The sequence below is a fragment of the Pseudogymnoascus destructans genome (assembly GCF_001641265.1).
Source record: "Pseudogymnoascus destructans isolate 20631-21 unplaced genomic scaffold scaffold_5, whole genome shotgun sequence".
In the NCBI taxonomy this organism is placed as follows: Eukaryota; Fungi; Ascomycota; class Leotiomycetes; order Thelebolales; family Thelebolaceae; genus Pseudogymnoascus; species Pseudogymnoascus destructans.
This window is the reverse complement of record NW_020167524.1, coordinates 1,621,728-1,648,239: the sequence shown is the minus strand read 5'-3', so window position 1 is coordinate 1,648,239 and position 26,512 is coordinate 1,621,728. Positions and strand designations below refer to the sequence as shown.

The 26,512-nt window shown below is 53.0% G+C and overlaps 6 protein-coding genes across 6 annotated transcripts; 2 read left to right on the top strand and 4 right to left on the bottom strand.

Annotated features, from left to right (window-relative positions):
* Positions 1-1,713: 1,713 nt before the first annotated feature.
* On the bottom strand, positions 1,714-3,421 carry VC83_02733 (uncharacterized protein; the record flags this gene model as incomplete). The annotated part of the gene is made up of 2 exons (XM_024466389.1): positions 1,714-2,665; positions 2,767-3,421. The coding sequence occupies 2 exons, from the start codon at positions 3,419-3,421 to the stop codon at positions 2,118-2,120; spliced, it is 1,203 nt and encodes a 400-aa protein (XP_024326135.1). The 3' UTR covers positions 1,714-2,117.
* A 7,587-nt stretch (positions 3,422-11,008) lies between these two features.
* On the bottom strand, positions 11,009-11,409 carry VC83_02732 (uncharacterized protein; the record flags this gene model as incomplete). Its single annotated transcript, XM_024466388.1, has 2 exons — positions 11,009-11,097; positions 11,154-11,409. 2 exons carry the CDS (start codon positions 11,407-11,409, stop codon positions 11,009-11,011), a joined length of 345 nt encoding a protein of 114 aa, XP_024326136.1.
* A 3,399-nt stretch (positions 11,410-14,808) lies between these two features.
* Positions 14,809-16,322, top strand: VC83_02731 (uncharacterized protein; the record flags this gene model as incomplete). The annotated part of the gene is made up of 2 exons (XM_024466387.1): positions 14,809-14,980; positions 16,111-16,322. 2 exons carry the CDS (start codon positions 14,809-14,811, stop codon positions 16,320-16,322), a joined length of 384 nt encoding a protein of 127 aa, XP_024326133.1.
* Positions 16,323-16,396: 74 nt separating this feature from the next.
* VC83_02730 (uncharacterized protein) lies at positions 16,397-18,623 on the top strand. Its single transcript, XM_024466386.1, has 3 exons — positions 16,397-16,748; positions 16,849-17,124; positions 17,227-18,623. The coding sequence occupies exons 1-3, from the start codon at positions 16,703-16,705 to the stop codon at positions 18,252-18,254; spliced, it is 1,350 nt and encodes a 449-aa protein (XP_024326134.1). The 5' UTR covers positions 16,397-16,702; the 3' UTR covers positions 18,255-18,623.
* Positions 18,624-18,942: 319 nt separating this feature from the next.
* VC83_02729 (uncharacterized protein) lies at positions 18,943-21,033 on the bottom strand. Its single transcript, XM_024466385.1, has 2 exons — positions 20,176-21,033; positions 18,943-20,122 (listed from the first exon to the last, which is right to left on the bottom strand). Exons 1-2 carry the CDS (start codon positions 20,331-20,333, stop codon positions 19,348-19,350), a joined length of 933 nt encoding a protein of 310 aa, XP_024326367.1. The 5' UTR covers positions 20,334-21,033; the 3' UTR covers positions 18,943-19,347.
* Positions 21,034-21,354: 321 nt separating this feature from the next.
* VC83_02728 (uncharacterized protein) lies at positions 21,355-26,486 on the bottom strand. Its single transcript, XM_024466384.1, has 4 exons — positions 26,085-26,486; positions 23,296-25,964; positions 21,877-23,240; positions 21,355-21,822 (listed from the first exon to the last, which is right to left on the bottom strand). Exons 1-4 carry the CDS (start codon positions 26,209-26,211, stop codon positions 21,783-21,785), a joined length of 4,200 nt encoding a protein of 1,399 aa, XP_024326366.1. The 5' UTR covers positions 26,212-26,486; the 3' UTR covers positions 21,355-21,782.
* Positions 26,487-26,512: the final 26 nt, after the last annotated feature.

The window sequence follows — 26,512 nt, the reverse complement described above, 5'->3', positions numbered from 1 at the left end:
CGATTTCGTCGTAGCGAAGGGGACTCTAGGTCGACTTCGGGGTGAAGTCACGAACCCCTTGACCCTTTTGAACTACTTACATACCGTAGGAGGGCCGGTGGATGCGCAGCGCAAGATTGAACTGCCTCTAGTTAGGTGGGTGTTGGGATGGTGGAGTCCGGCGAAGGAGTCGCATCCTTCTCGGTTATTAGGGGTGGATACTGCGGGATCGATTACGCGGCGCGGCAGATGAGGAGGGGGGTGAGGTCGAAGAGGAGTTGGTAGTAGATTTGGTGATGGGGGATGTATGGACTGGAGATACGAAGTGGCTAGGTTTGGAGGGGTTCTGAAGTTAAACTATAATAGGGGCTGCCGGTTGTTCCCAGGGGTAGAAATGCACGCCGCTCGGCACGGTGTGGGCGGGGGGTTTCTTACTGCGCTCCGGTCTCTCTATTATATCTTTGTCTCCTTTTTTATGTTAGCTCGGTGGTTGTTGGGGGATGTTGTCTTGTGGGAGCATCATTCTAGGCTGTGCGCTTCATAAGGGAGGGAACGCCAGAGGCAAAGTCGCCCCGTGTTGATGGCAGAAATGGTGATTTGGGTGCTAATAAGGCTGATAGAGGTCCCTCTTGTAGCCGTAGTCAGATAATATATTAATACTGTCACTTATCCAGGTGGTTGCAGTAAAACGTACCAAAGTCACTAGAATCGGATGAACTACCCTGTCTCTTTGCCGTCCGAGAAACGGTCTTGTCTGAGCCTAGGATTGTTAGGATGCAGCCGCAGCCCGTAGATCGAAGTTATCGTCACCGAATACTAACCCGTCACCGATACCATCACTCTTACCAGCACTCTTACCAGCACTCTTACACTCACCGTCACCATCCCTCCCATCACCACCCCCTTTCCACCACCACCACCACCACCACCTACCCCGCCACCCACCTCGACACATCTAAAAACTTAAGCTAGGACTCGAATATACTGGTGCTAAATAGCTGATGTGACGAAGTGGTGCAGAAACACCCACGTGTCTTTTATAGCAACAAACACTCTTCTGGAGCCGTGGTTTGGGCTGAGTTCGGGTGGAGGGTGGGGGTGTTACTTAGGATTTGACGGGGTGGTTGGGTATTGGGTGGCTTTGAGGGCTTCGAACTGGTGTTATTTGAGCTGTATAATATCGAGCCCGTACAGCGTAAGAGAATAAACAGGTGTAGGGCATATGAGAATGGGAGGCCTTAGCTCGAAGGGTGACTTCATGGTGAGGGCTATGAGAGGGTTCTGATACAACGCTCTTGGTTGGTTGCTCTTTCTTACCACTTTTATGAACGTGGCTCCGGGACAGAGACCTAATAGATGATTTGCGGTCTGATATTGCTATGTGAGAGTTGTGAGGTGGTATCATTAGAGTGTTAGAGTGGACTTGGCATGTGAAGTGCTGAACGAGCGTTGGACACAACGGGGAAACCGAGAATAATTTGTTGTCATCTGCAATAGCAATTTGCAAGTATGTCAGCTTACCGGGCGGTGTTGAGGAAAACCCAAGGGGAGAACGTCAAAGCATGTGGTTTGATCATGTTTCTTGAGGGTCTGGTTACCGTTAAGGAAGTCACGATGTGCACATATCACGACTTCATACCGAGCGACATAATGTAAATCGTATAATGTAGCCATCAGTCTTCTAATTCATCCCCTCATAAATCTAAACACCCCCATCCCCCACCCCTCCCTTAAGGAGCAATAGACCACCCAAAAAAATACACACACATAACAAACAAACAGACAGCAGAGTAGGACAGAATATTCCATAAATCAGTAAAAAAAGCAAGCAATTTTGGCGCCGAAACACCGAGCGGGTATTCCATCCCTATCCCAACAGTTTGTTGTTTAACCAAATGCTCCCAGTACCAGCCGCTACATAACCCGGCTCGTTTCCATCTACCAAACACCGCTCCGGGGGTCAATAAAAATCCCATGCACCGAGTTCCCATTCCAGTTCGTCATAAAAGGTGTTACACCCACCAGCCAGCCAGCAAGTTATCTCGGCAGAGAAGCCTCACACCAACGGCTCCGGCGACCAGCTCCCCCTCCCCGTCTGAAACAAGGCGTAATTCTCCTCCTCCCCCACAACCTCAAACTCAAACCCCTCTCCAAGCGGCGGCGTCTAAAATTGTCGTCAGTAAAGTGCCCAGTCGCAGATCAGGCAGACGCGGACTCACAAGCGGGTCGTCATAAGAGTGCTGGATATCAAGTCCCGCCATAGCAGCATAGCTCATCCCGAAGGCGTTGAGCTCCTCGTTATTCCGCTTCGGCTCGAACGGCGGACGCGGCGGCGCGGCGTACTCGTATGTACCCGTCGAGTAGGGGGCGTAGGATGGGTAGAAGGAGGTTTCGTCTGGGGCGGAGTAGGGGGCGTAGCTGAAGAGCGGGGGGGTGTGGGAGGCGGCGCGGTCGAGGGGAAAGAGGTCGTTAGCCAGTTGGAGCGGGGGGGTGTATTGGTGTGGACTTTGGTATATGGCGCACGGGGAGAGCTTGGTTGGGCGGTTCCGCGAGGAGGAGGGCGTCTTGTGCATGTTTGTCGCGGTGGGCTTGGAGGGCTTGAGCTCGGTGTGGGATTGTGGGGGGGAGGCGGAGGAGGAGCCGACGCGGCGTTCGAGGTCTTCGAGGCGGCGCTTGAGCTTTTTGCCTGGGGGTGGGTGTTAGGAGGGTGGGTGTTAGGAGGGTGGGTGTTAGGAGGGTGGGTGTTAGGAGGGTGGGAGTGAGGGGGTGGATGAGGGAGGGACGAACGGTAGTTGCGTTGGGCGATACGGTTTTGGATGCGGCGACGCTCGGCGAGATCGGAGATCTGGGTCCAGTCTTCGTCGGGGTTGGCGGAGGGGGAGAAGGCACTGATGGTGCCGTGGTTGGCGGGCAGGCGGTGCGGTGCTGCGGGTGTTTGGTGGTAGGAGTATTGTTGAGACATGGTGGAGATATTAGATGGCGAGGGTGAGGAGGACAGAGAGAGAGAGAGAGGAAAGCAAGTTGAGGATGAGAATGCGAGCAATATATCACAAATGGTGATGTACACAGCAACGTATGATGGCGTCGTCTGAAGGATGAAGAGAGGGATATGGAGACGGGAATGAAGTGATAAGGCAAGCTTTTTGGGAGACAGCCTTGGGGTGGAAGGATGCCGAATATATATATTCCTTCGTTCGTAGGTATATATGCAATGCAGCCTGCTCCAGTACGCAGTACCCATACCAAACCAAACGTATTTATATAGGGCAAAAGATATATATACCCTGCACCACCCCTGTAAAGATTCATATACCCTCAGCTTTAATAAAAGATTTATATACCCTGCTGCCGCTTCGGCTTTTTCCGTGACTCCATTGACCCTGATCTCCCATTTGACACCGCTGGTCCACTGTCCTTGCTCCCATGAAAGCGCCCTACTCATGCGAGCACCAGCAGCTTCTCATATTGTGGCGCTGCTCCCCACAAGTAGAGCAGCGCCCAACACCAGAAGCTCCCTCTCCCCTCCCAACTCTCCTCCGTGGGTCATCCTTCTGGAACCTCTCCTTCTTTGGCCTCCCCCGTGGGACCCGTGTTATAGGCGGGAACCATGGGTCTGTTTCGTGAGCTCTAAGCTTAGAAACATCAATGGGAGGCATTAGGGTGTTGTAAGGCGAATTTCTCCTTGACTGCCTAGTCGTCGAGGGCAAGGACAACGGCATCCAGGTCTAGGAACTCTGCGCCATCTACTGGCACGACAAGCAGCGGAAGGGACGTCATTTGGGGGGGGGGTTCGAGTGCTAGTGGCAGCAGCGAGGTTGGCTACAGTGAGGCATGGGGCCAGCGAGGCTAACAAAATGCGGCAGAATCTATTGATAGCGTTGGCTATATAGATATTTACAGGGGTGGTGCATGGTATATAGATCTTTTGCCCACTTATATATACACAACTTGTAAGGCTGTGAAGTGAGTGGGCCATTGGCTGTTAGGAGTGACGGGGGGGTTAGGGAGGGGGTGGGGGATGTTGCGTGTGTGTGCGCAAGATACATGGTGTCTTGGTGTCTCTTCCATACCCACCAGGTAAATCCGCGGTCATACTTTGAAGTACTCGGAGTACGTTGACATTCGCGGGCTTGAAGAATGGGTACGAATTTGGACGTTAGGGTGGGGACATAGTGTGGTTGAGAGTGGGTGTGGCACCGGCGAGCTTCTGGCCTGTTTTTACTGTTTTAGAGACACGCCATTGGGGATATTGGATAGGATAGGTGGTGGATAGGTGGTGGATAGGTGGTGGATAGGTGGTGGATAGGTGGTGGATAGGTGGTGGATAGGTGGTGGATAGGTGGTGGATAGGTGGAGGATAGCTAGGTAGATAGTGATCAGCCATTCGTGGGGACGTTGACATTGACGTTGCCGTTGACGTTGCCGTTGCCGTTCCCTTCCCATTGTAGCATGGGACACGGTCGGCGTTGCGAGTATCGCCGACGGGGACTGGCCGGGGACTGGCCGGGGACTGGCCGGGGACTGGACGGGGACTGGCCTGTACAAACAGAAAGGATACTACATAGAGTAAGGAGGTATTTGATTCCGTAATCAAGATCAGATCACCTCCTTTTCGATATACGGACGACCACCAAAAACCCTCTCATTCACCCTCACTCACTCATCAAAGAAGTACAGGTACCAAACTCGTCCCAAAATACTCCCCAGTACATCCACGGCCAACTTCCGCTGGAAATAGCCCTCTCTACGCGCCAAGTCCCCTCCCCTGCCAAACCGTCTTCCTACACCCAATTCAGTAAGTACATTAGTAAGGCTACCTATCCTGATCCCTCACCAGTCACGCCCGGCGAGGGCCGTGTGCGCAACCGAGCCCCTGACGAAGACATGACCAAAGGGAATAGACTGGGCAATAGCCATCTACAGCCGCGAACGCTGTCGTAGCGCCCGTATCAAACTCGTGTGTAAAAAGTTGTTGGGAAAAGGGCGCATCCTGTTACACGCGGTGTTATACAGTAACCCACCACTACTGCTATTACCCCCGAAGCCACCGAACGTAGATAATTGATTTGCTCGTAACATATGCAGTTTTAGAGCGATAGATGTAAAAGGTGATCCATTGTAATGAGAATTGAAAGCTCTACAAAATAAGCCCTATAGTATATAGTATAAAAATTACCGAGTAGTATTCTAGTATTTTGTATGCCACCCGTCTGCTTGAATGCACCCGCCTCAATTCTACTCGGCATACTCTACTCTCATACAATTTATCAAACAATGACTTGTCTAATGTGTCCTATGCTGCTTGCAAACATGATTCTAGACGCTATCTTGCATGTTCTAAGTTTGATTTATCCTTTGCAATTTCAGGGAACATCTCACACACCTAGGTTTTCAAGTGCTACCAAATGTGGATAGGAGAATTATCTTGCATAAATGAGTAGCTGAGACTCAAAAATAGGGAGGAGTTCTGCTTCTAGAACCTCAAGGTACAAGTTTGTAGTAGTCACGGTCTAGATCATCTCCTGCTGCCACTTCTATGTTACACCGCCCCCGCTTAACAGAGCACTCATCACTCCACACAACTTAACCCCAATCCTCTGCTGTCTAATTCCTCTGTGCTAAACACCATGCAAGCCGTTTAGCTACATGTATTAGCAGTAGGAAAGGGCGACGCTTTGTAGTCTAATTGCCTATGCCTGCTTCTTGTAGTATCCTCTTTATAGTTGATGTTAAGCAAGTAACATTACAAGCACCCTTCACTTCTTGGTATATATCCTTTGGGTTTAGGCGTACGTGGCAGAGTATAAGGCGTTACTCTACTTCTGTGTATGACTTTCCCCGTGGTGTATAGGGTAGGCTCTAGCCTTCGGTGCGTATTAGGTCAACTGCAATAGTATATCTTACGGTGCTTCGGTCAAGATTTAGGTCGTGTGCAATCTTAGTAGGTGTTGCACCCTCTGACTGCCTCCTAATAATCTGACCGCGTTAGTATGGGCTTAATTGGCCACCGGGCTGTCGATTCCCATCAACCAGAGCCAAAGCCCTCCGAGTTGGTGGCATAATTATGGTTGTTGTACAAGAAGGGGTGCGTTACTTGGTAAACGCACTGATGGTGGGAGAGTGGGAAGAGTGAAGAAGTGAAGAGTCACTTGGGATTTTTCTTTAATCATTCATGATCGGCCGCTGCGAATCCCTCCGAACGTGTCTCATCTCCGGCACTTTCGCTCATCTCCCTCCACTTGGTCACTCAGTAAGTACAGAAGTTCCAGCCCTACTGTATACATACGTATCGTACTGGCAGTGAGTGTGGTGGCAGAAGGAAGGAGCCGGCATCGTGTTCTGGACAAATGGCAGAGCACGCAACCACCTCAGCTGCGGTTTCAATCCCGCCCGGAGAGCGTGGGGTCCGCGCCTACCACTGATGATGTGGGCGATTCGGGCGATTCGGAGTGCTGCGGAAGCACCGACGATCGTAGTCGCGAGCGATGGAGGACCTAGTGATTGGCCATCCACGCGTCAGACATTTATGCACGGAGATACGGAGTCCCGGTACGGAAAATCAGGAGGGAGGAGAGAGCTATTTCAAATTCAAATACCTGGTTGAAAATAAATGCCTGCTAGGGAGTACAGTACAGTACAAAGCTATGCTGACTTACTGACTGTGGAGTTAGTTTCGTCCAGACTGCCGTTTAAAAGGTTAATAAGGCAATTTACCAATTTACGGTGCCGGTTCGTCCTCGCAATGGCGCCGAAACATTTTACCGTTCAGGGCCTGGGCTGTGAATATCAGTAGAAGGTAGAAGGGGGAGGGGGGTGCTCGCCATAGGCCGGTGTGGCTGGTAGGAGCTGCTCCCCATGCTTGGTTAGGAAATTGGACGGTCGAGCCCCGCGCTGCCGTTTTTACGTCAAAGTCCATGGGTTGAGGCAGGGGCGCTGTCGCCTGGCCATGTGTCATGGTGGTGGGGGAGGGAGATCTCGAGCACCCGTCCGTGGGTTGTTCATGTCGCCGTCAGACGTCGGTCGTCAGCCGCTCGTGCAGTATGGAGGAGAGGAGCTATACGTACTCTACTACGACTACGGGCTCTGGTGCGGGATATTGGGACATTGGTCGCCGATTGCTTTCTGCTATGATGGTGTTCTGTGTCACTTCGCTCGTGTTGGGCAGAACCGTGGATGCATACGTCCTGTATAGTATCCGACGGGAAGGATGTCGTCCCGATTACTGTGATAGAGTTATGACGTGGATGCACAACATCAGCCACAGCGAGCGAGGGTATCGTCGTCGTCGCAAGTTCCGCTCGATAGAGTAGCGGCCTGCTTCAAACATACCAGGAACTCGTTAGAGCAGCTTGTACTCGACTACTACTTACTGTACATGGTAGCCAAAAGACACATGGCGGGGGGTTGGGCGCGTCAGTCACACCCCACTACCCCAGATGCAGTAAGTAGCGGCTGTCCTCATCGGCCCGTTCTCATGAAGATGATGGGTGGAGTGATAGAGGTGGTAGAGCAGGGTAGAGTAGCGACTAGGATGAGGCAGGAATATTCCTGCCTCATCCTATTCCTGCCTCATCCTATTCCTGCCTCATCCTATTCCTGCCTCATCCTATTCCTGCCTCATCCTAGTCGCTACTCTACCCTGCTCTAGCACTAATGCACTAATTTCCAGTCGAAGGATCTAGATATTCCCTATTTAGTCGCGAGATGATGAACTCCTCTGGATCCCTTGGGGCCTGCAAGACTCGTCCTTCATCCTTCCTCGTATGCTATAATTTACCAAGTATGATATGAAGTGTCTCTAAACTTAGATCAGAGAACATCCAATATGCCAAGAACAATATTCTCTCCTTAACAACATATCTCCTGTATCCCAAGCTGCCTTCCGCAAAGATGCACGGTCGTCTGTCAGCACTCTGAATCTATTAAAGCCTGATGACTGATCACGACCCGTTTGTACCGCCTAGTATCCAGTACAGTTAGTTCCGTACTATACGCCACTGTACATATTGTATGCCGATTCGATCGAGCGCGATCCATCACAGCCAGCCAGTCAATCTAATCTAATAGCCAGCCAGTCCAACAGGCGCCATACCCGTCACGGATTGAGTAAATGCCGCTCGCTCCCCAATCTAGATTTCCGACGGGTATTCCGCCCTTCCCTAGACCGAACAGCGAACTCCGCGCCTAGCATATTCCCGTCGCACTTTACAAGCAAAAAACCGCCTACTCAAGGTAACTATGTCACTTGTACGCACGTATGTAACCCCCCTATCCGCAAAAAAAAAACGAGGCTACACCTCCCCACCACACCCCAAATTTCAGCCTCGCAGCCAAGACAACCCCTAACCCCTAACCCCTAACCCCACACACCCCCCTGTCCCGACACTTCACCGCACCCAAAATCGCCTAGCGGCTCCTGCAGCCCTCTCAATCCCTGCTACAGCCAACCAGATGCTCTGAATCGGCACCAAGCGGGGTGACAGGGGAGGTGGACAACGGCGAAGTGGCGGAACGGCGATCGTCGCGATGGTGGTGACGAAGATGATATCGCGCTTCAGCCCCCAATATGCGGCGGTTTGAGATGGGGTCGGGGGGACGAGAAATGAAATGGAGGGGAGATGCACCGGAATGGCCGCGCATGAGGCGCGATGGGGGAACGGTGACGCCGACAGTGTTGGGGAGAGGGAAAGAGCGGGTCGGAGAGCGCCAGACTGGCGGGGGGACCATGCGGAGTTGAGACGGAAAGCGAAGCTATTGGCACCCGGTTGCGGCCGGCCGTTGGGTTGCTGCCGCGTGAAAGATTGCGGCCGCTTGGTGCGCTTCGTGTGGGATGGGGGATTGGGAGGGGTGACTTGGTGCACGTTGGGATCACCAGCGGGTGCCCGAGGCCATGGGCGGTACACAGGCCAGACACGTCTTGGATGAGAAAGAGGGCATATTGGGGGCTGCTATACCCGATACGGTGGTATTCAAACTGTCGACTCTTTCTGCACAGCTTTGCTGTGCCGTCTTGCTATGGTTTAGGTACCGGATCCTACCGGGTCCGCAGGTGGCCCACTGAGCCCTACGCCCTGTCGGGTTGTCAATTTTGACAGAGAAGTTGTACGTACTACTCGTACAGCACAGTTTGATGAGTGTACTCATTTCTACAGAAGACTACGATCCCAGACCTACGGAGTGCCTGGACGTGGTATCAACGTCCAAAACGTCGTCCAACCTGCCCCTGAGGCGTGCATCACCCTCTCCTTTTCCACCCCAAACCTTCGAACATCAAGCTCAAGAATTCAGGGGCACGCACCCCCGATCTCATCCACGTTTCGGAAGGTTTAAACGGCTGGTACTATACGCCAGTCAGCGTGGTTGTGGTGCAACGCTGGAACCGTACATTACAGTACCGCTGCATTTAGCGGCTTCTCCCAAAGCCTCTCCCGCCTGGCGCTGTGATTCGATCGCGACCCTTCCTTCCAGATACCAGGGTGATTTCTTCTGTGGCAGGAGGCGCACCCTTCGTTCCGTTTTCGTCGAAAGGAGCAGACGGCGTTCGCGAATTGCAGGTCACCATGTCAGCCCTTTTAGTACCAAGCCAGCCGTCCATTATTAGACGTCTGGCAATGGGACTAGGGGGGAGCACTACCAAAACAGCAACCTAAGGAGCCTCCATCCCAAGATAGGTACTTGTAGGCACACCACCTTCCCTCTCTGTCGAGTTCCTACCACATCTTTTGCAGCTTTCACGTCAATTCATCTCCCCAACCCCAGTTCTCATCTCACGACCTTGTTGTTGCCAAGAAACTGTGTCAGCTTCGTCCCAACTCTCCCTCCCCTCGGGTGCGAGGTCAAGCACCGCGTCATGTCTATCGAATTGGATGACGAAGCGAGCACGCAGCTTTAGGTTCTCACCACCTCACGCCCGCGATGGCAGCAGCGACCCAGCAGAGCGGGCGAGGAGACGTTACCTTCGGCCTCTGTGCGCTTCACGGGACACAGACAACATATGACAACACAAATTGAGGAATATTGCTCGTCCATCCCCACTGTCGGTGGTGGTGGTGTACGTAAATCACGAGGGGGCTGTGTTTGGGCGGGTCGCGCGGGTAAAAGGGGGCTGGCGCGGCGGCTGGGGTTATCGGCGCGTAGGAGGTGGCTATTTGGGAGGAGATAGGGATAAGGGTATCGGTGTGGGATGGGGGGAGGGATAAGGAGGGGGTTGGTGAGGTAGGATCGTGAAGTTTATTGATATTTGTTGACATATAGGGGACTTTCTTGTTCACGGGCACATCTACAATAGTAAGTACCCTCCAGTCCCCTCCCACAGCTACTCTCGTACACTCCCAAAATATGAATACCCCTTCTCCATGTGTTCACCTTCCGCGGCAGAGTCAAACTCCACCCTACGCCCACCTTCCTTCAAAGGTGGATATACACAACTTATATTTGGCGCCCCCAGCCGCCTCGCGCGCGAAACGCGGAAATGATCGATTTATCTATAGCAAGCGAAAGGATTGCAAGGATTGGGAACGGCTGCCAAACCCGCTTTTTCGTGAGAGCTGCATCATGAACGAGCTCGACCCCTTAATCAGGATAAGACGCGCAAGCAAGCTTCCTAATCCTTCAGCAACACTCTTCCCCGCCCCTCTATCGCAAAGCAAAACGTGCGCGTCTGTACATCGCCATTTGCAGGTGAGGATACTATCCACTCCTGTCGTATTATCACGGTACCTCGCAGCTCGGGCTTCCTGCTATTCCCTTATTACCGGACGACTGGGCACGGGAAGTGCCGCGCGTAGTTGTTCTAATCTAACGTGGCGGACGCTGCGGGCAGGCGCGACTCATAGCCAACTGACACTGACACGCCACCAAAACGGTGGGAGCAGAGATTAAAGTTAGGTAGTTACGTGATGTAGCGGACGTTTCTCTGGCTCCGACGCGTGCTGGACGGGTGGAGAAGGGCCGACTGGCAGCGGGCTGAGGAGGGGGACCTGACATGTCGTTGAGGTAGGCACCGGCCCTCTTGGCTGGATTGGAGGGGTTACCAGGTTGCTTGTTGAGTGATCAGATATGTGGCGGCCTTGACTTGGAGGGGTGGTGGTGGTTTGTCCGACAGTCCGCCCCTAAAGGCTCGTAACGGTTCGCAGATCGCTGGCCTCGACCATGCGATCGACACCGGACCTTACCTCCTATGCCGTACCATCCGATAGCCATCAGTGGGTTCGATACCGCAGCTCTCCGCGCCTCTTCCGCTGCCAGCCGAGGGCTGGGTACCGTTGAGGCGGAAGAGCGGTTGCTTTGAAGGATCTCATCCTGTCTCAAATGGTTGCCCGACGTCCGAATAAGGGGGGTAGTAGTATGTTCGGAAGAGCGGAACAAGTATTCCCCGCAAGGATCCGCGAGGACTCCGACATCAAATACGCTCGATGCGATAAGTTGCATAGTGCCGTTTCTTAACCAAAACAACGGGACTCGCGGACTTGAACTTGATTGCGATGTCCCCCCTCGCCCCTTCCCCCATCACGAACCCCCTCAAAGTACAGTACATCGCTCTACTTGCATGACAATCCAAACCCATGAAAAACATGCGCAAGTGCGCCACCTCAGTATCTCAATACCATTCCAAATCCCCCAAACCTCCTGCCGTGCACCCATACCCACTGGTTATACTCCAGAAGTGGGTGTAGTAAGCGTATCCGCTCCCTCCCCGAAGCCCTGCACAGCCCCCCTCGGCCGTCCTCTCGCTGCCGGTGCAACTGCTGCATCCATGCATACGCGGCATGCAGCGTGTCTGAGAGGTCATCAGGCAGGTCGCAAGCCAGATCCCGATTTCCCTTCACCTTTCCGGTTAGGGTTCAGTGGAACGGCCGAGCCAGGGCACGAGGGGTCGCAGGGTGGTTGCAGGCTGCCTACGACGCAGGGTCGATTGGCGCTTTTGGCGGTGATTTGATGGGATTCATTTGGCCCGGACTTTGTGTGGTGGTGCGGAGTTAACTGGTTATTTCTCTTAGCTCAGAGAGGTGGGAGGTGTGCTGGGCTGTGGTGATAGTCACTGGGCTGACTTTCTTCGCCGGATTCACCGCTATTGTGGCCCGTATTGCTTTGGGGATCAACCCGGGGATGAGGTGGGGTTAGCAGTACGATATATTCTCTCAGAGGTTAATCTAAACCAGTCGGTGGGTATGCATTTGCAGCTTTTTTGTGTTTTCAAATCCTCGAAATAGGTCTCCGTGATCGGCAATGTTGCCGTGGCTGAGAGGAGTTCAGGAGAGCCCTCGTTGAGCTGCCAAAAATCAGGTGTTTGCCTTGTCTCCTTTCTCTCGCCAGTTCATAGTATGGGGTGATGATTCTCATCCCCCCCCCCTATTCGGGTATTATTCTGTCTCGTCAGTTGGATATAATCTTTACATCCCCTGAATCGCTTTCATTTTATAGTTCTCATTCATTCGCCTCTCGTTGTTAATAGCTTGCATTTACGAGGCACCCTGGACGCAGAGAATACCTTTTATTCAGTCTGCCGGATAGTTCCTCAGACGTTTCTTTGAGTAGGGGTTTTGTCCATGGTCAGACTTCTCTTCGATGGGGGTTCCTACCGAGGGTTTATTCATTGTGCAACTGAGAAGGCTTGAGTCCGTGTCTCTATCTTCATTCTTGTAATTCCACAGAGGAGAGTTTACTTGCGAAGAGGTCAAAATTAGGGTTGGGCAGAACTGTATCTCAGGAAACCTCTATTTATTCTCCTGTCACAAGGCCAATGTATCGTTTGCGTTTCAACCGTTTCCTTGATGGGCAAAAATCCCATATATCCATCAAGTTCTCGTACAAATTTCAAGGACGGCATCTCTCCTGATAAGACCGTCTCACATTGGAAGCTGTGTCAGAGAGCCTTTCACGAGTTTTACTTTAGACTGTTTAGGAGCTCATAACAGGGGCAGGCTACCAATGTACCTCTCGTTAATAGTGCGTATCCAACCAAGAATGTACATTTTTTTAGTTTCTACTTCCATTGATTGCTTCTATCGCAAGGGGACCTACACCAGATGAGATTTTTACTTGTTCGTCTCAAACGGGTATCCTTCAAGTCTTATGTGGCCTTGCCACTTCAGCCCTTCGAGCAAATTTCATTAACATATCGGCCAGACTCAAATCGTTTTATCTTCATTTATTTAAGCAAGATTCATGAAGGGCTTTTGTTCTATTGTACGGGGCCCTACGTATGATGCTGAGCTCCTTTTCTTCCTCTCCTTAACACAGCCGTGCTCGTCGTGTTTCGCTTCCGCCTGTTAAATGGACTGCATCTGACGGATATAATCCCCATTCCCTGAGACTGGATGCACTGCCGAAGCCCAAACTCACATTATCTGGGGTCACGCTGCCCGCATGACCCCCGCCCGCACTCTCGAGCTCCTGCGGAGGCCCGCTTAACATAGTCAGCAATGGAGGTCTCCTATGTTTTATCTACACGTCTACGAAATGTCTAGACTTACCAGACAACCCAAGCCAAGCAGTGTAGGCAAGGGGAAGTCACGATGTTAAGCGATTTCCACGCAGTATGCGAAGCAGGGTTGTCACCGAATCACTCCTGTCACTATCCTTCTGTCACCGCTTCCCCACCGTTACCGCACCTCTGTCGTCGTCAGCCCAGCACAATCCATCATTACGACATGACGCTCGCCCGAACAGGATCATCGTACTTCAAGGTAACCTTGAGGCTGATAGCTGGTTCACCAGTACCAACTTGAGGTGAGGTGGCGTTGCCATTGTGGTTGCTGTCCACGTCAGCGTCATCCAGGGCATCGTCCTAATAAACTACGCTGCGCCCCAGAAACTCTCCGTTTGGAAGTGCCGTAAGTAGATCACGATTTGTTTCTAGCCAAAGATCCTAGATTCCTGTGTCATTCACGCCGGGCCGCGTTGGAAACTGGCATACGAGGGGGTGTGTTTCAAATCCATACCACCCAGTCAGTGGACATGAAATGAGATTCACCTTGTTTTATGGCTACATTTCAGACAGGATGGCTTTCCCAAACTACGAGCAATATAACATGTAAGCCACTTACTAAGTGATCGCATCCATCATTTCTACAACTCAACCCTTGCACCGAGTCCAAAATCGTGGTAATTCTATCTATATATAAAACTCCAGTGAGCTACCCTTGATGCCTTAGGAAAGACGTGAGGAAGGGTGCATTCGTGAGGCTTTTTGCTTTCTTTCGAAAATATAGGAACGGGATTTGGGTGTGGGATAAGGGAGTGGGGGCTACTCGGAGGAGTGAAGTCTCGCATCCACGACGAGAATACTGCCTGTCACAGAATCTCTTGTCACCGTGGTTTTCCTGTTGGCATTCCTAATTCTCACCAGTGGTGGCAAGGTTCCCAACTAAGTTAAGAGCATCCGCTTCTTCTTACGGCTATTATCCTCGAGTTCAGAGCCGTGACGGCGCGCACATGGGGTCTCTGGTGGTGTCACCATCAGCGTATCGCTACAGTTCTGATAAATGGCTCGCCCTGGTATTCTTATTGTCTGATATTATTCTGATCTCCAGACTTACTATTAGCTTATGAACTTGCAAAGCAAAATCCGATCTACCTCCCCCATACCCCTCCAACCCATCTTCATTTCCTATCCCCCTTCCCTTTCGGAACCCCCATCCATCCATGCGTCCTCGTCCCCCTCTAACCCGCTCGCTCTCCAAAGCCCCGAATCCCACAAGTCCGTGGGCCAAAACTTGCGGAGTAGGCAAGCAAGAAAAGAAAGGAAAGAAAAGAAAGATCCGAAATTAAAGGGCCGCCCGACTTCACCCGAAAGGTCCCCTCTCTATCTCTGCTCCGGCGTGAGAAATGGAGATGACTCAGGTCTTGGCCGCCCGCGCGCCTGTGTTCCAGCCGGATTTGGACAGCTCCGAAGTCGCAGAGGCGGGATGTCCGGTTTTTCCTTCTCGCTGGGTTTATGAGTTGTGGTTAGGCGAGGTGGGGGGGAGAAATGTGATTGGTTGGATTGTCGCGGGGCACAGTGAGTAATTTGGGGATGTCACTGTGGCCGAGAAGCGCAATGAGATTATAGATACACATAACATACACACATCAAATAACCTCCCCCCCTCATAATTCATAATCTCATAACATACACACATCACATAACAACATTCTCCCCCAATCCCATACCATCTCCCATCTCCCATCGCCGAGAGCATTGGCATTTCCCACCCGCCTATGCCCTACCAACTCAGATCGCAGCAGTTTCCAACTCCCATTCCCCGTTCCAAGGAACCCAGAAGGAAGAGATACATGCCTACAGTACAGTAAACCCCCCGTACCGCCACCGTCGTCATCCCCACCCCTCGCACGCGCAGCCGCGTGTCCGACCGAGGGCGCAAACAGGGGTTCGCCACATGCCTTAGCGCCCAGATTTGAAGACCCCTCTGCTTGCTGCGAGCACGCAGGCCAGGGAGCGCGCTAGAACGTCGGCTGTGGCGATATAGTGTACTACCTTTATCTCTGAGAGGGTTTAGGCCAATCGGGAGACGGGAGAGGGAGGGAGAGATAAGGAAATGCAGGGTTTTGGCCCGGGGGGGGTTAGGGACGACATCGACATGTCGGTCATGGTGGTGGCGGGCCAGTAGGAGGGGGGGGATGGAGGTGCCCGATCGGAGTACGGAGTTACATGGGGGTAGGGGCGGGGATTTAGACTGGAGGGGGTTTGATGCTTATTTCCTGGTGGTGGTGGGACGGAGGGGAGGGATAGGGGGATGCGATTGAGGATACCGTATTGTACAGTATATTGTATGTGCTCGGTGTAGTTGTAAGATGGGAAGATGGGAAGATGGGAAGATGGGAAGATGGGAAGATGGGAAGATGGGAAGATGGGAAGATGGGAAGATGGGAAGATGGGAAGATGGGAAGATGGGAAGATGGGAAGATGGGAAGATGGGAAGATGGGAAGATGGGAAGATGGGGGATATGGGGTACAAGTATGGGGTATGGCTGGGGGATGCGTGCGAGACCGTAGATGCAGCATTGTTGTGTCCATTGTCGTGTGTGTTCTATCCTCGTGTATGTTCTATCCTCGGCTCGCCGAGGAGAAATTCCTTTCTACAGCGGCTAGACGCAACTGACACGAGCACTTCCCCGTGGCGACACCAGCACCAATTCTCCTCCACTCTCCTACCTCCGAAAACGCCCTCGCCGGCGAACCGTACCCGACAGACAGATACTTTTACCCGCCGCCGCGGATAGAGTGTGGGGACTGCCCGATCGACACCGGAACCCTGTTCGTCGAGTTAGTCCGACTTAGCCCTCCTCCAAAGTCTCTCTTAGTCGTGCCTGTTACTCGACCGAAAAAGGCCCTATCTTGACGAGATAGAAGACCAAACCCTTGCAATGAAAAGAAATCAAGCTCCCCACTCTCTTCTGCCACCCACACTCTCCCCCTACCCCCCCTACCCCCTACCCTTTCCATCCGGAGCTACCCCACCGAACCCGCCACGCTCTTGTCCTCTCCTTCCGTCTTCCTCCTAAGGGCTCCTAGAGATAAAAAGACCAAGACTTCCCACAACCATCTTCTCTTTCTTCTTTTCATCCTCCTCTGTCCACTTCATCTATAAACCAAAAACTATTCTCTCTTCCATTGACATACCTGCCATATACCCAACCCGTGATATTATAGAGACGGACAATTGAGAGACATCAATCCTCACTTACAACTTTATCTCACCTTCCAAACCCTCAAATCAACATGTCTAACCTCGCACACGAGCCCGAGTTCGAGCAGGCTTACAATGGTATGTCCAGCCTGCCCTCACACTTGCCCAAATCGCCACCCACAATCAATGCCTCTTCCTCGCCCGAAAAAATCGAATTGCAACTGACTTTCCCCCTCAGAGCTGGCCTCTACCCTCGAGCACTCCTCCCTCTTCGAGAAGCACCCCGAATACAAAACCGCCCTGAAGATCGTCTCCATCCCAGAGCGTGTCATCCAGTTCCGCGTCGTCTGGGAAGACGACAAGCTCCAGCCCCAGGTCAACCGCGCCTACCGTGTCCAGTTCAACGGCGCCCTCGGCCCATACAAGGGTGGACTGCGTTTCCACCCCACCGTCAACCTGTCGGTCCTCAAGTTCCTCGGCTTCGAGCAAATCTTCAAGAACGCTCTCACCGGTCGTAAGTCAGGCCCCATTCGCACGTGACCCGCTTCCCCACTCGGCGGAAACCGGAGCAAGACCAACTTTCTTCCAAGAACAGAGCGCTGACGTCATGAAACAGTTAACATCGGTGGTGGCAAGGGTGGGGCAGACTTCGACCCCAAGGGCAAGTCGGACAATGAGATCCGCAAGTTCTGTGTCGCTTTCATGCGCGAGCTGAGCAAGCATATTGGCGCGTACACAGATGTTCCCGCTGGCGATATCGGTGTCTCCGGACGCGAGATCGGATGGTTGTTCGGCGCCTACCGCGCGCACCGCAACAAGTGGGAGGGAGTCCTGACCGGCAAGGGAGGAAGCTGGGGTGGATCTCTCATCAGGCCCGAGGCCACTGGATACGGTCTCGTCTACTACGTCGACCACATGATTGAGTACGCCGGTCAGGGTTCGTTCAAGGGCAAGACCGTCGCCATCTCCGGATCTGGAAACGTCGCCCAGTACGCTGCGCTGAAGGCCATTGAGCTCGGTGCCACCGTTCTGTCGCTGTCCGACTCTGCTGGTTCGCTCATTGCCAAGGAGGGCAAGTACTTCACACCCGAGGATATTGAGGCCATTGCTGCACTGAAGGTCAAGCGCGAGTCTCTGTCTTCGTTTGAGAGCGCCTCGTACGAGTTCATCGAGGGTGCCCGCCCATGGACCCACGTCAAGGTCGACATCGCGCTTCCCTGCGCCACCCAGAACGAGGTTTCCAAGGAGGAGGCCGAGGCTCTCGTCGCCAGCGGCGCCAAGTTCATCGCTGAGGGCTCCAACATGGGTTGCACCCAGGAGGCCATCGACGTGTTCGAGGCTACCCGCAAGGAGAAGAAGAACGGTGCTCTCTGGTACGCACCAGGCAAGGCCGCCAACGCTGGTGGTGTCGCTGTTTCCGGACTCGAGATGGCCCAGAACTCGCAGCGCATCAGCTGGACCACCGAGGAGGTCGACAACAAGCTCAAGGACATCATGAAGGATGTTTTCCAGAACGGTCTCAAGACCGCGCAGGAGTACGTCCCCAGCGCCGAGGGCGAGTTCCCATCCCTCGTCGCCGGCTCCAACATCGCTGGTTTCGTCAAGGTCGCCGACGCCATGCACAACCAGGGTGACTGGTGGTAGATGCTTTGTGCGCGTCTAGCTAGGCCTGTCTGATTGTTTGTCGTGCGTTTTTTGCGAGTTTGTCTTTTTGCGAGTTTGGGTCGGCGCTGGGTTGCGGATGATATCAACTTGCTTTCACGCTGCTGGGGCTGGCGGAATATCTGAAATGAAATGGGAAATGTATAGAATGCATGAAAGTTTGTCGTTGCGCATGCGGGGCGGCGCTGGGTCAGGGTCTTTGCAAGATCCGTCCTCTGTACATAGCTTACGAACTTCATGAAAAACGTTAAAAAAATACTTTTTGCTGTGTCCACCTGCGTCCTCGCATGACCCTGCCAGTCCCTCCCGGTGCCATTTCGCGCCTGGACGTCTTCGGCCTCGATAGTAGCGCCTCGTCGTACAGTACCAAGAGCGCGTCCACAACTTACTTATAATATAAGTTCCTCCTCTAAAAGCGGTGAGTGGCCGCCCCATCCCCCAGCGCGCGGCTTGTCGCGGCTGCACATACACGATGCAGACGTAATCAGGGGGCTGAAGTGGGGAAGCGACCCGTACTTTTTAGGTAAAACCCCCAAAAACCGAATCTCACGATGCCGATGCGAGGGACATATGGATTGGATGATCGTGGTGCGCTGATGTGATTTGTGCAGCTGTTGGGGGTGGAGGGGAGTTAGGTAAGTAGTGTTTTTGATTTTGTCAGGGTTGGAGATCGTGTGTGGAAGGTGGTACGCCGAGGTGGTACGCCGCCGCCGTTGCTGGTGTTTAACATACCATTCCGTATCATGCATTTTATTCGGATTTATGTTGGCTCCTTCCCTTTTTCCCTTGCCATAGCTATGTCCATCGCTCTTTCCCTTTATGTAACTTATCTTAACATAATATTTTAAAAGGAAGGAGCCAATGGGAGGTTACTTCCTCCTACGCTTTCCCCCCTCCTATAATAATAGTTCACAATGTAGAATCGCTTTGGCACATCAGATACTGAAGAAGAAGAAGAAGTATAATTCCCACCCTACCAACTCCAAAATCTAACACTCCAAAATCCTCCATTATCTCTACGTAACAGCTAACGTAACATCTAACCTCCCCCCATCCCCCAGTGGCGCATCTCGCTCTACGAGATCTGCACCACCATCGGTCCTGCAACCGTAATATCATCCGTGAGCACGCCCGTCGCCGGTCCCGCGCTCGCCAAGAACACAAACACATCCCCCTTCAAGATCTGCGGAACCCGGCAGTTCCCCCCCGTAAGCGGGACGAACACGGCTCCACCAGGAGCGCCACCGTTCACAAACGCACAGTGCGTTGCGCCCTGCGCAGTGCTGGCTACGGCAAGCTGTGCGTCGGCGACGATGGCGGATGCGGGGGTCGTGGATGTCATGGCAGGGAAGGGCTTGATGGCTAGGTTCGAGCCGTCAGGGCAAGCGGTGATGAATGGCGCAGCGAGGGAGAAGACCGCGCGCGTGCCGAGGGGGGTATCGAAGGGGTTTGGCACCGCAGCGACCTTGGTGAGGGTGCGGATGAGAGTCTGATGTCTCGCCTCGACGGTGAGGATGCTGCCCGCAGCCGTCAGTATGGCGGGAGCGGCGACGAGAGGGGCGGCGCCGAGGTAGGCGCTGATGCCTACGGCTTCGAGAACGGAGGCGGTGGCGACCATCTTAGCGGCGGTGGTGAAGCCGAAGTTGTAGGTGCAGGGGGCGACGGGCTTGACGCCCTGGGCGGAGATGGCGGCGAGGAGGGTGGTGACGTGGGTTTGCTCGGTAGCGCCGACTTGTTTGAGGGATACGAGGTCTTCAGCTGTGAGGCCGAGGGCGGCGAAGTCGGCGTCTGGGAACTTGGCAAAGCCGCTGCGGTAGAATTCGGCTTCGAGGAATTCGAGGGTTAGGGCGCTGGAGGATGTTAGTAGGTGGACGGAGAAGAAAGTGGGGAAGGGGGAACGCACAATTGCAGGATGTCGACATCGCTGATGCCTGCTGCAGTGGCAAGATCATTAGAAAGCGCGCGGGACCTGAGAGTGCTGTAGGAGCCGGAGGGAAGGGCGGCACCGAAGGCAGCGAGGCCGAGAGTGGCGGCCGAGGCGAGGGTCTTGAAGCTCGGCATTTTGAGGGAAGAGAAACGGGATTGTAATGAGTAATATTCAAAGTGTATAGCAGATAGACCGGCGTTGAGCGACAACTTTCTCCTCTTTCTCGAATATTAAAAATATGAAGGTTATATAACAAGACCAGCTCCGTTTGATTCTCAGAAGAAAAAAAAAGGGTTGTATACAGGACTCAGGCCAGTGTCAAAAATGGGTCGTGTAAGGTTTATAATAATAAAATAAAGCAGAACCAGCGCTTGTTTGGACAGAATCGAAAATGTTTGGAGTATCGCAAGAATGAGTGACGACGATGTGTAGACGGACGGGGAGAGAGAAAAAGAACCGACACAAATATGGGCGACCACCCCCATTAAAGCCTACCGCCCAGCCCGGAACGAAGACCTCTCGGTCTATCCGGCGTCTCTCACTCTCCCCCCATTCCCTTCCCTTGGCTCCTTGGGCTCAGGAACGACGACCTTCCGTTCTCCATCACGTCTACCCACGATGGCCTCATAAGCAGCCACTCAGCGGTCTCAAGGGGCGCAATTTGTTTTCCCAGGCCGCGCGCATGCGAACAAACTCCAATCACCCACCGAATCAGGTGTGCAGACGAAAGCATTACGCAGCGCGCACTCCGTACTGCGACAGTTCGAGCGCGGCGGTGACGTTTGGCGTTGTGAAACTCAATGGGCCTCAGATGTGGTCGGATGAGACTGCACGCGGTCAGAGATGTCAGTCAGCCTTGTTTGGGATGTGGGAGCCTCGCATGATGGCGGGGCGTGCGACCAATTAGGCGGGCTGCAGGTGGCCCTTGGTGGCCCCTGAAGGTCCCTGCCACCACGGATCGTGATGAGCCGTCTCTGAGACCCACCAAAGTCAGTGTTTTATATCGGTTTTGGTTCACATTTGAGGCTCAACACACGGGACAGACAGGGATGACAGGACATACCGGCCTCTGGAACAGTTTTCATCCGAAGGTTCACTTACCTGGCAGATGGTCTATCCAGAACGAACAGTTTATCTAGAACGAACACTTTGGGGCCAATTGTGGCTAGTCAATTTGGATTGATTAGAGATGAAGTTGATGCGAGACTAACAGAGATACTGGATTTAAGCTACTTTGTATAAATGCACAACGCTAATAGCGAGAAAGACCAGAGTACGGCACCTGCTATGGACATCTTCCATAACACCATATTGTGCCAACATTGCTTTATTCCACCACTCCCGTCCGAAAGCCCAAACCCAATAGTATGGCCGTCTTCTCTACCCCATCCTCTCTGACAAACTTGAACTGCCTTCCTCCAATAGGACAACAAGTGTTTGGTTCAGCCATTCTATAAACGAGCGCTAATAATTCGCCCGCGTTGCATCGTACGCAGCGCGGGGGGTGTATGGTATAAACGAGTGGACGGCGAATAGTTATCGCGTATCGTTATTATATGGCCAGTTGAGGCATGCTACGCCGTTTAAAGAGCGTACGGGTTGAGAGAGCGGATCGTAAGGCAACTACAACAATGTTAGTTGGGAATTCAAAATGAAGTACATCAAAGGGTGACATACGGAGGGCTCTTGCTAAGATCAGTCTTCAGGATAACAGGCACACGGGTCATCTCCTTCACATCCTGAATATACTCTCCGTTCTCTTCTCTCAAAGAGAAGAACTTCAGATACTTCTCCTTGTTGCTGGCCGCCTTGGCCGACGCCGACTCCGCAATAGGCACCTTCGAGTCTGAACGAGTTCGGTGAAGGTCGCCGCTCGCAGTCAAGGAGTTCTTGGTTGGCGACGGTGGAACGCTCTGCGTTGGTCGGTTCCCGAGGGAGACGCCTTGGACGCTTTCCGCCAAATCAGAAACGTTCTCATCATCATCATCGTCGAAGAGAGCGTCAACGGCATCAGTAGACATGGTTCCAGTCTCCATCTGCTTACGCTGGGCCTCCTCACGATCCTTCCTTGCGCGTTCAGCCACGGCCGCCTCGCGAGCCGCAATACTGGCATTGGCGGTGCGCTGAGAAACACCAGGTCTTGGGCGCTCATCCTCAGGAACGTATGCCGAAGATGGAACGCCCTTCTCCCAGTACAATTCCAAGACCCGCTCATTCTTGCGGAACTCAGCCTTCTTCAATGGCAATTGATCGCAGTGGACACGCTTTTCAAAACCATATTCAGGGATCAAGACATCGAATGCGGACTCATAGACGGCCAGGACAATGCCTTCGCTAATGAGGTCCTCTCCAAGGTCCTCTCTCTTCTTATCCATGATTCTACAAGACTCAATATGGACACTCTGCTCCTGGGCATTCTGCGCGGAGTCCTTCTTGGTGTTACACGACTCCGTAGCCTTGACAAGAGCGTCAATGTCCTCGTTATACTCGATCTTGCCCTCCGACAGCACAGATTCAAGTTGGCGGTGGACAACGATGTCTGCGTAACGACGAGACGGGTTCGTAAAGTGAGTGTACAGCGGAAGGTTGAGATAATAATGAGGGTGGAGGTGCTCCAAAGTCCTACCTGCAATGAAATACTTTGCACGAGGGATGGCCTTGACCAGAAGAGTCTCCATTCCCTTACGGATCTCGGAGTCGTCAACCTTGAAAAGGCTATTTTGCAGCGTGCCACTGCTCGTGGTATCGATTTCGTACCCAAGTGCGGTCATACGATCAGCAAATGTCCGAAGCCTGCGGGGGTTTGGGGCCCCTTGTCGTCGCAGGAGTGCCTTCTCAGGGAGGCCCTGAGCGATCTTCTGGGCAACGTAGGTGTTGGCCTTGTGCATAAGCTCCTCGATCAGCTCATGCGAAGGCGTAGAATTAAAGATGTTGGCTTCGACTGGGACATTCTCATCATCGAGCTGGTACATCAGCCGCAGGGGCGCAATCGTTTCACCCTCCGAGCCCAAACGAGCTTCACGGAATTTCCGGGAAACAGCCTTTCAGAAGAGTTAGTAATGGCCAGCAAGTAAGTATTGGCATGGATGTACTAACCTGCAGTATCTGAATATCCTTATCACTAATGCCGTCAAGCTTAACGTTTCCTTGGCCCGAAAGAACAGCATCGACTTCGCGGTAAGAAAGCTTGCCACTGCTCTTGATGATACTTTTACCGATCCAAATATCATCATCTGCCACCGCTCCAGTGAGAGTGTTGACTTTGAAGACAACACTAACTGTGAGGCGGTCCTCTCCTGGGATCAGAGAGCATACATCGCTTGCAATCTTAGGTGGAAGCATGTTGCACGACCTGTTCATCAAGTAAACTGCAGTGCCACGCTTCTTGGCCTCTCTGTCAACAAGCGAGTTCGCCTTGATGAAGTGAGCAACATCCGCAATATGAATACCTATTTCAATCTTTCCATCTACTTCGCCCTTGATGTGGATTGCGTCATCCAACTCATTGACGCCGTTAGGATCGATTGTGAAGGCCTTCTCGTCTCTGAAATCACGACGAGAAGCTATAGTAGCTTCATCCTCCTTGGCCAGAGACCACTCATCGAGATTGATGCTTCTAATTACGGCATCAGAGAACTCGTCCGATGCGAAGTTGTTGTCTCTCAATAGGGCATCAGTCTCCACCTTCAGTTCGCCCATCTTACCCAGCATCTCAACAAGAGTGCCGAATGGATGGAGGGAGGTGATAGGCCAGCGCTTGATACATGCGACAAATATACGGTCGGCATAATCCTGGTGCTTCTCTACGAAGTCCCTTGGTGCCTGCTCTGTCGGAATAGCAATCAATGGAACACGCTTGTCAGTAGGCTTAAACCAGACAATCTTTGGCTTATCTTGCTGCCTCTGCTCATGGTGGCGCCCAGAATTGCCATCACGGGCTTGTCGCTCAGCTTCTTGCTTCTCCTTGGTGGCCTGGCTGCTAGGGCGAAGGAGGCCGAGAGTTCCTGAGAACATCTGGCCGGCAACACGTTCAATGACGGCTACGATGTGGCCAGCGTACAATGGCTTCTGCTCGTCATTAACCTCCTCTTCTTCGACGAGCAAAAGGCTTTGGCCTTCGACCTCGACGTCATCGTTCTTCTTTTGTGTTGGGCGCTGTCTCAAGCTACCTCTGCGTCGGATTCCGCCTTCGCCGGTATTCGAGTTATCGTCACCATTGGAATTATCACGGTGAGACCTCTCTGCGTTGCCACTGTTGGAGCCGCCACGAGTATCAGTGATATCCTTGCGCTTCTTTTTCTCTTCTTTCTCGCGCTTCTGGCCCCACACTTCATCAACATCAAGCAATTCGACGGCGACTAAGTCGCCTTCCAAAGCTCTGTTTCGGTCCTTGCTACCACAGATAAAGATATCAGCGTCCAAGATGCCGTCTTGAGTCGATACGTATGCATCGCTGCGGTTTTTCTTGTTGACACGAAGGATACCAGAGACTAACTGGCCATCTCCAAGCAATGCTGGAAGAGTGGCTTGCGGAAGGTAAGGAGTAAAGAGCGTCTTGCGCTGCTGTTGTTGCTGTTGCCCTTGGCCCTGTTGTCCACCGTGCTGGCCGCCCTGCATGTTAACCATATGCTGGTTGTTCATCTGGGCCGCCTGCAAAGCTTGAAGCTGGTTCATCTGCAGTGGGTTCAACTGTTGGCCAGGGAACATTTGCTGCTGTACCAGAGCCATCTGGCCCTGAGGAAGCTGTACCAACTGTGGCTGTCCGTTGTACTGGAAAGATCCAACGGATCCCATAGGCTGGTTAACGCTTCCGCGGTTGCGGTGACCTGGTTGGAATCCTCCAGCTTGAGGAAGGCCTTGGCCTTGGCCGAAATTACCCATCTGAGCTTGTTGGTCCTGTGGCTGACCAGGACCCGAGATGCTTTGATTTCTCCAGTTGCCCTCAAAGTTTCTGGACGAGTTTCGAGCGTGTCCTGCACTGCCCTTACGCTGAAAGTCCGTACCTTGGCTGGTAGCCGCGCCCTCATTGATAGTGGTCGCTGGGAACTGGAAGGAACCGCCGCCACGCATGGAGCCAGCACCACGGCCAGCGGAGCCGACAGCCATACTCTGGCTTCTCCCGTGCGCTCCACCGCGGCCGCCCCGCACATTAAAAGTACCAGGGAACGTGCTTGTGGGTTGTGGTGGAGGGGTTGCTTTGTCATCTGATGGGCTGGTGCCATCGGCAGTTGCAGGGGCGGCACCAGGTGCCCCTGGGATTGGGAACTGGAAGCCAGACGTAGTGCGTTTTTGTTGGGCCAGCTCAGCCGCTTTCTTGGCCTCAGGTAAGGCGAGCGAGTGGCGGCGTTGGTGGCCACCGCCGGGCGGGCCACCTCCACGGCCTCCGCGTGTAGACTGGTTCTCCCGCCCATGTTGTGGATTGTAATCATTATAACCCGTCCCCGAAGTGCCTGATGAGGGCGCTGGGGGAGGGCCCATTCCCATATTTGGCATTGCCGATTGATTTCGGCGATGTGACAATGGCTGTGTCGGAGCTCCCATCGGCACACCCAATTGTTGCTGAGGCTGGTTTGGAAACTGAAATGCATTTTGTGGAGGCATATTCGGCCCTTGTTGCTGCTGTAGGGGGTTGAAACCGCCACCAGGAGGCAGGTGCTGAGTTGGTGGGATCATTCCCATGTTAACATACTGCTGGTGTGTAGCTTGGATCTGCTGCTGTTGTTGCTGTAGCAATTCAATCTGTTGTTGGATGGCAAGTTGTTCCACTACGTTTTGAGATAATGTTAGCTAGTGACTCTATCTTAGTTGCAATAGAAAAAAACTGCCTGATGGCGAGAGACAGCTAAGTTGCCCTTGCGCACACGACACAGACTGGAATGACATACTGCCTGGAGACGAGAACATGCTCATAAGGGGGGTCAACTCTGATGGACTTCTGCGATGGGCAATATGAAGCCTTCGGCCAGTTGGGCCGAGGATGCCACTGGATGGCTGCCGCGGTTGCTGCTCCATGATGGAGTGCTGAGATATGTTGCGAATGACGATCCTGATAGCTTGAAGTGTGAATGTATTGTAATTGGTGACGTATTTGGCAGCTGTTTGGATAGCTGGCAAAAGGAGGGGATGGGTAGAATCTGGAGCTCTGAAGGAGTGACTCTGAAGATCGAGATGGATAGTATCTGTGGAAGGAGTGGTATTGAGGAAGGAAGGAAGGAAGGAAGGAAGGAGGAAGGTGCTATGACGGAAGAGAAAGTGAGGGTTTGCTTGCGGTACGGGGAGGTATGGGGTTTACCTCACATACCTGTTTCGTAAC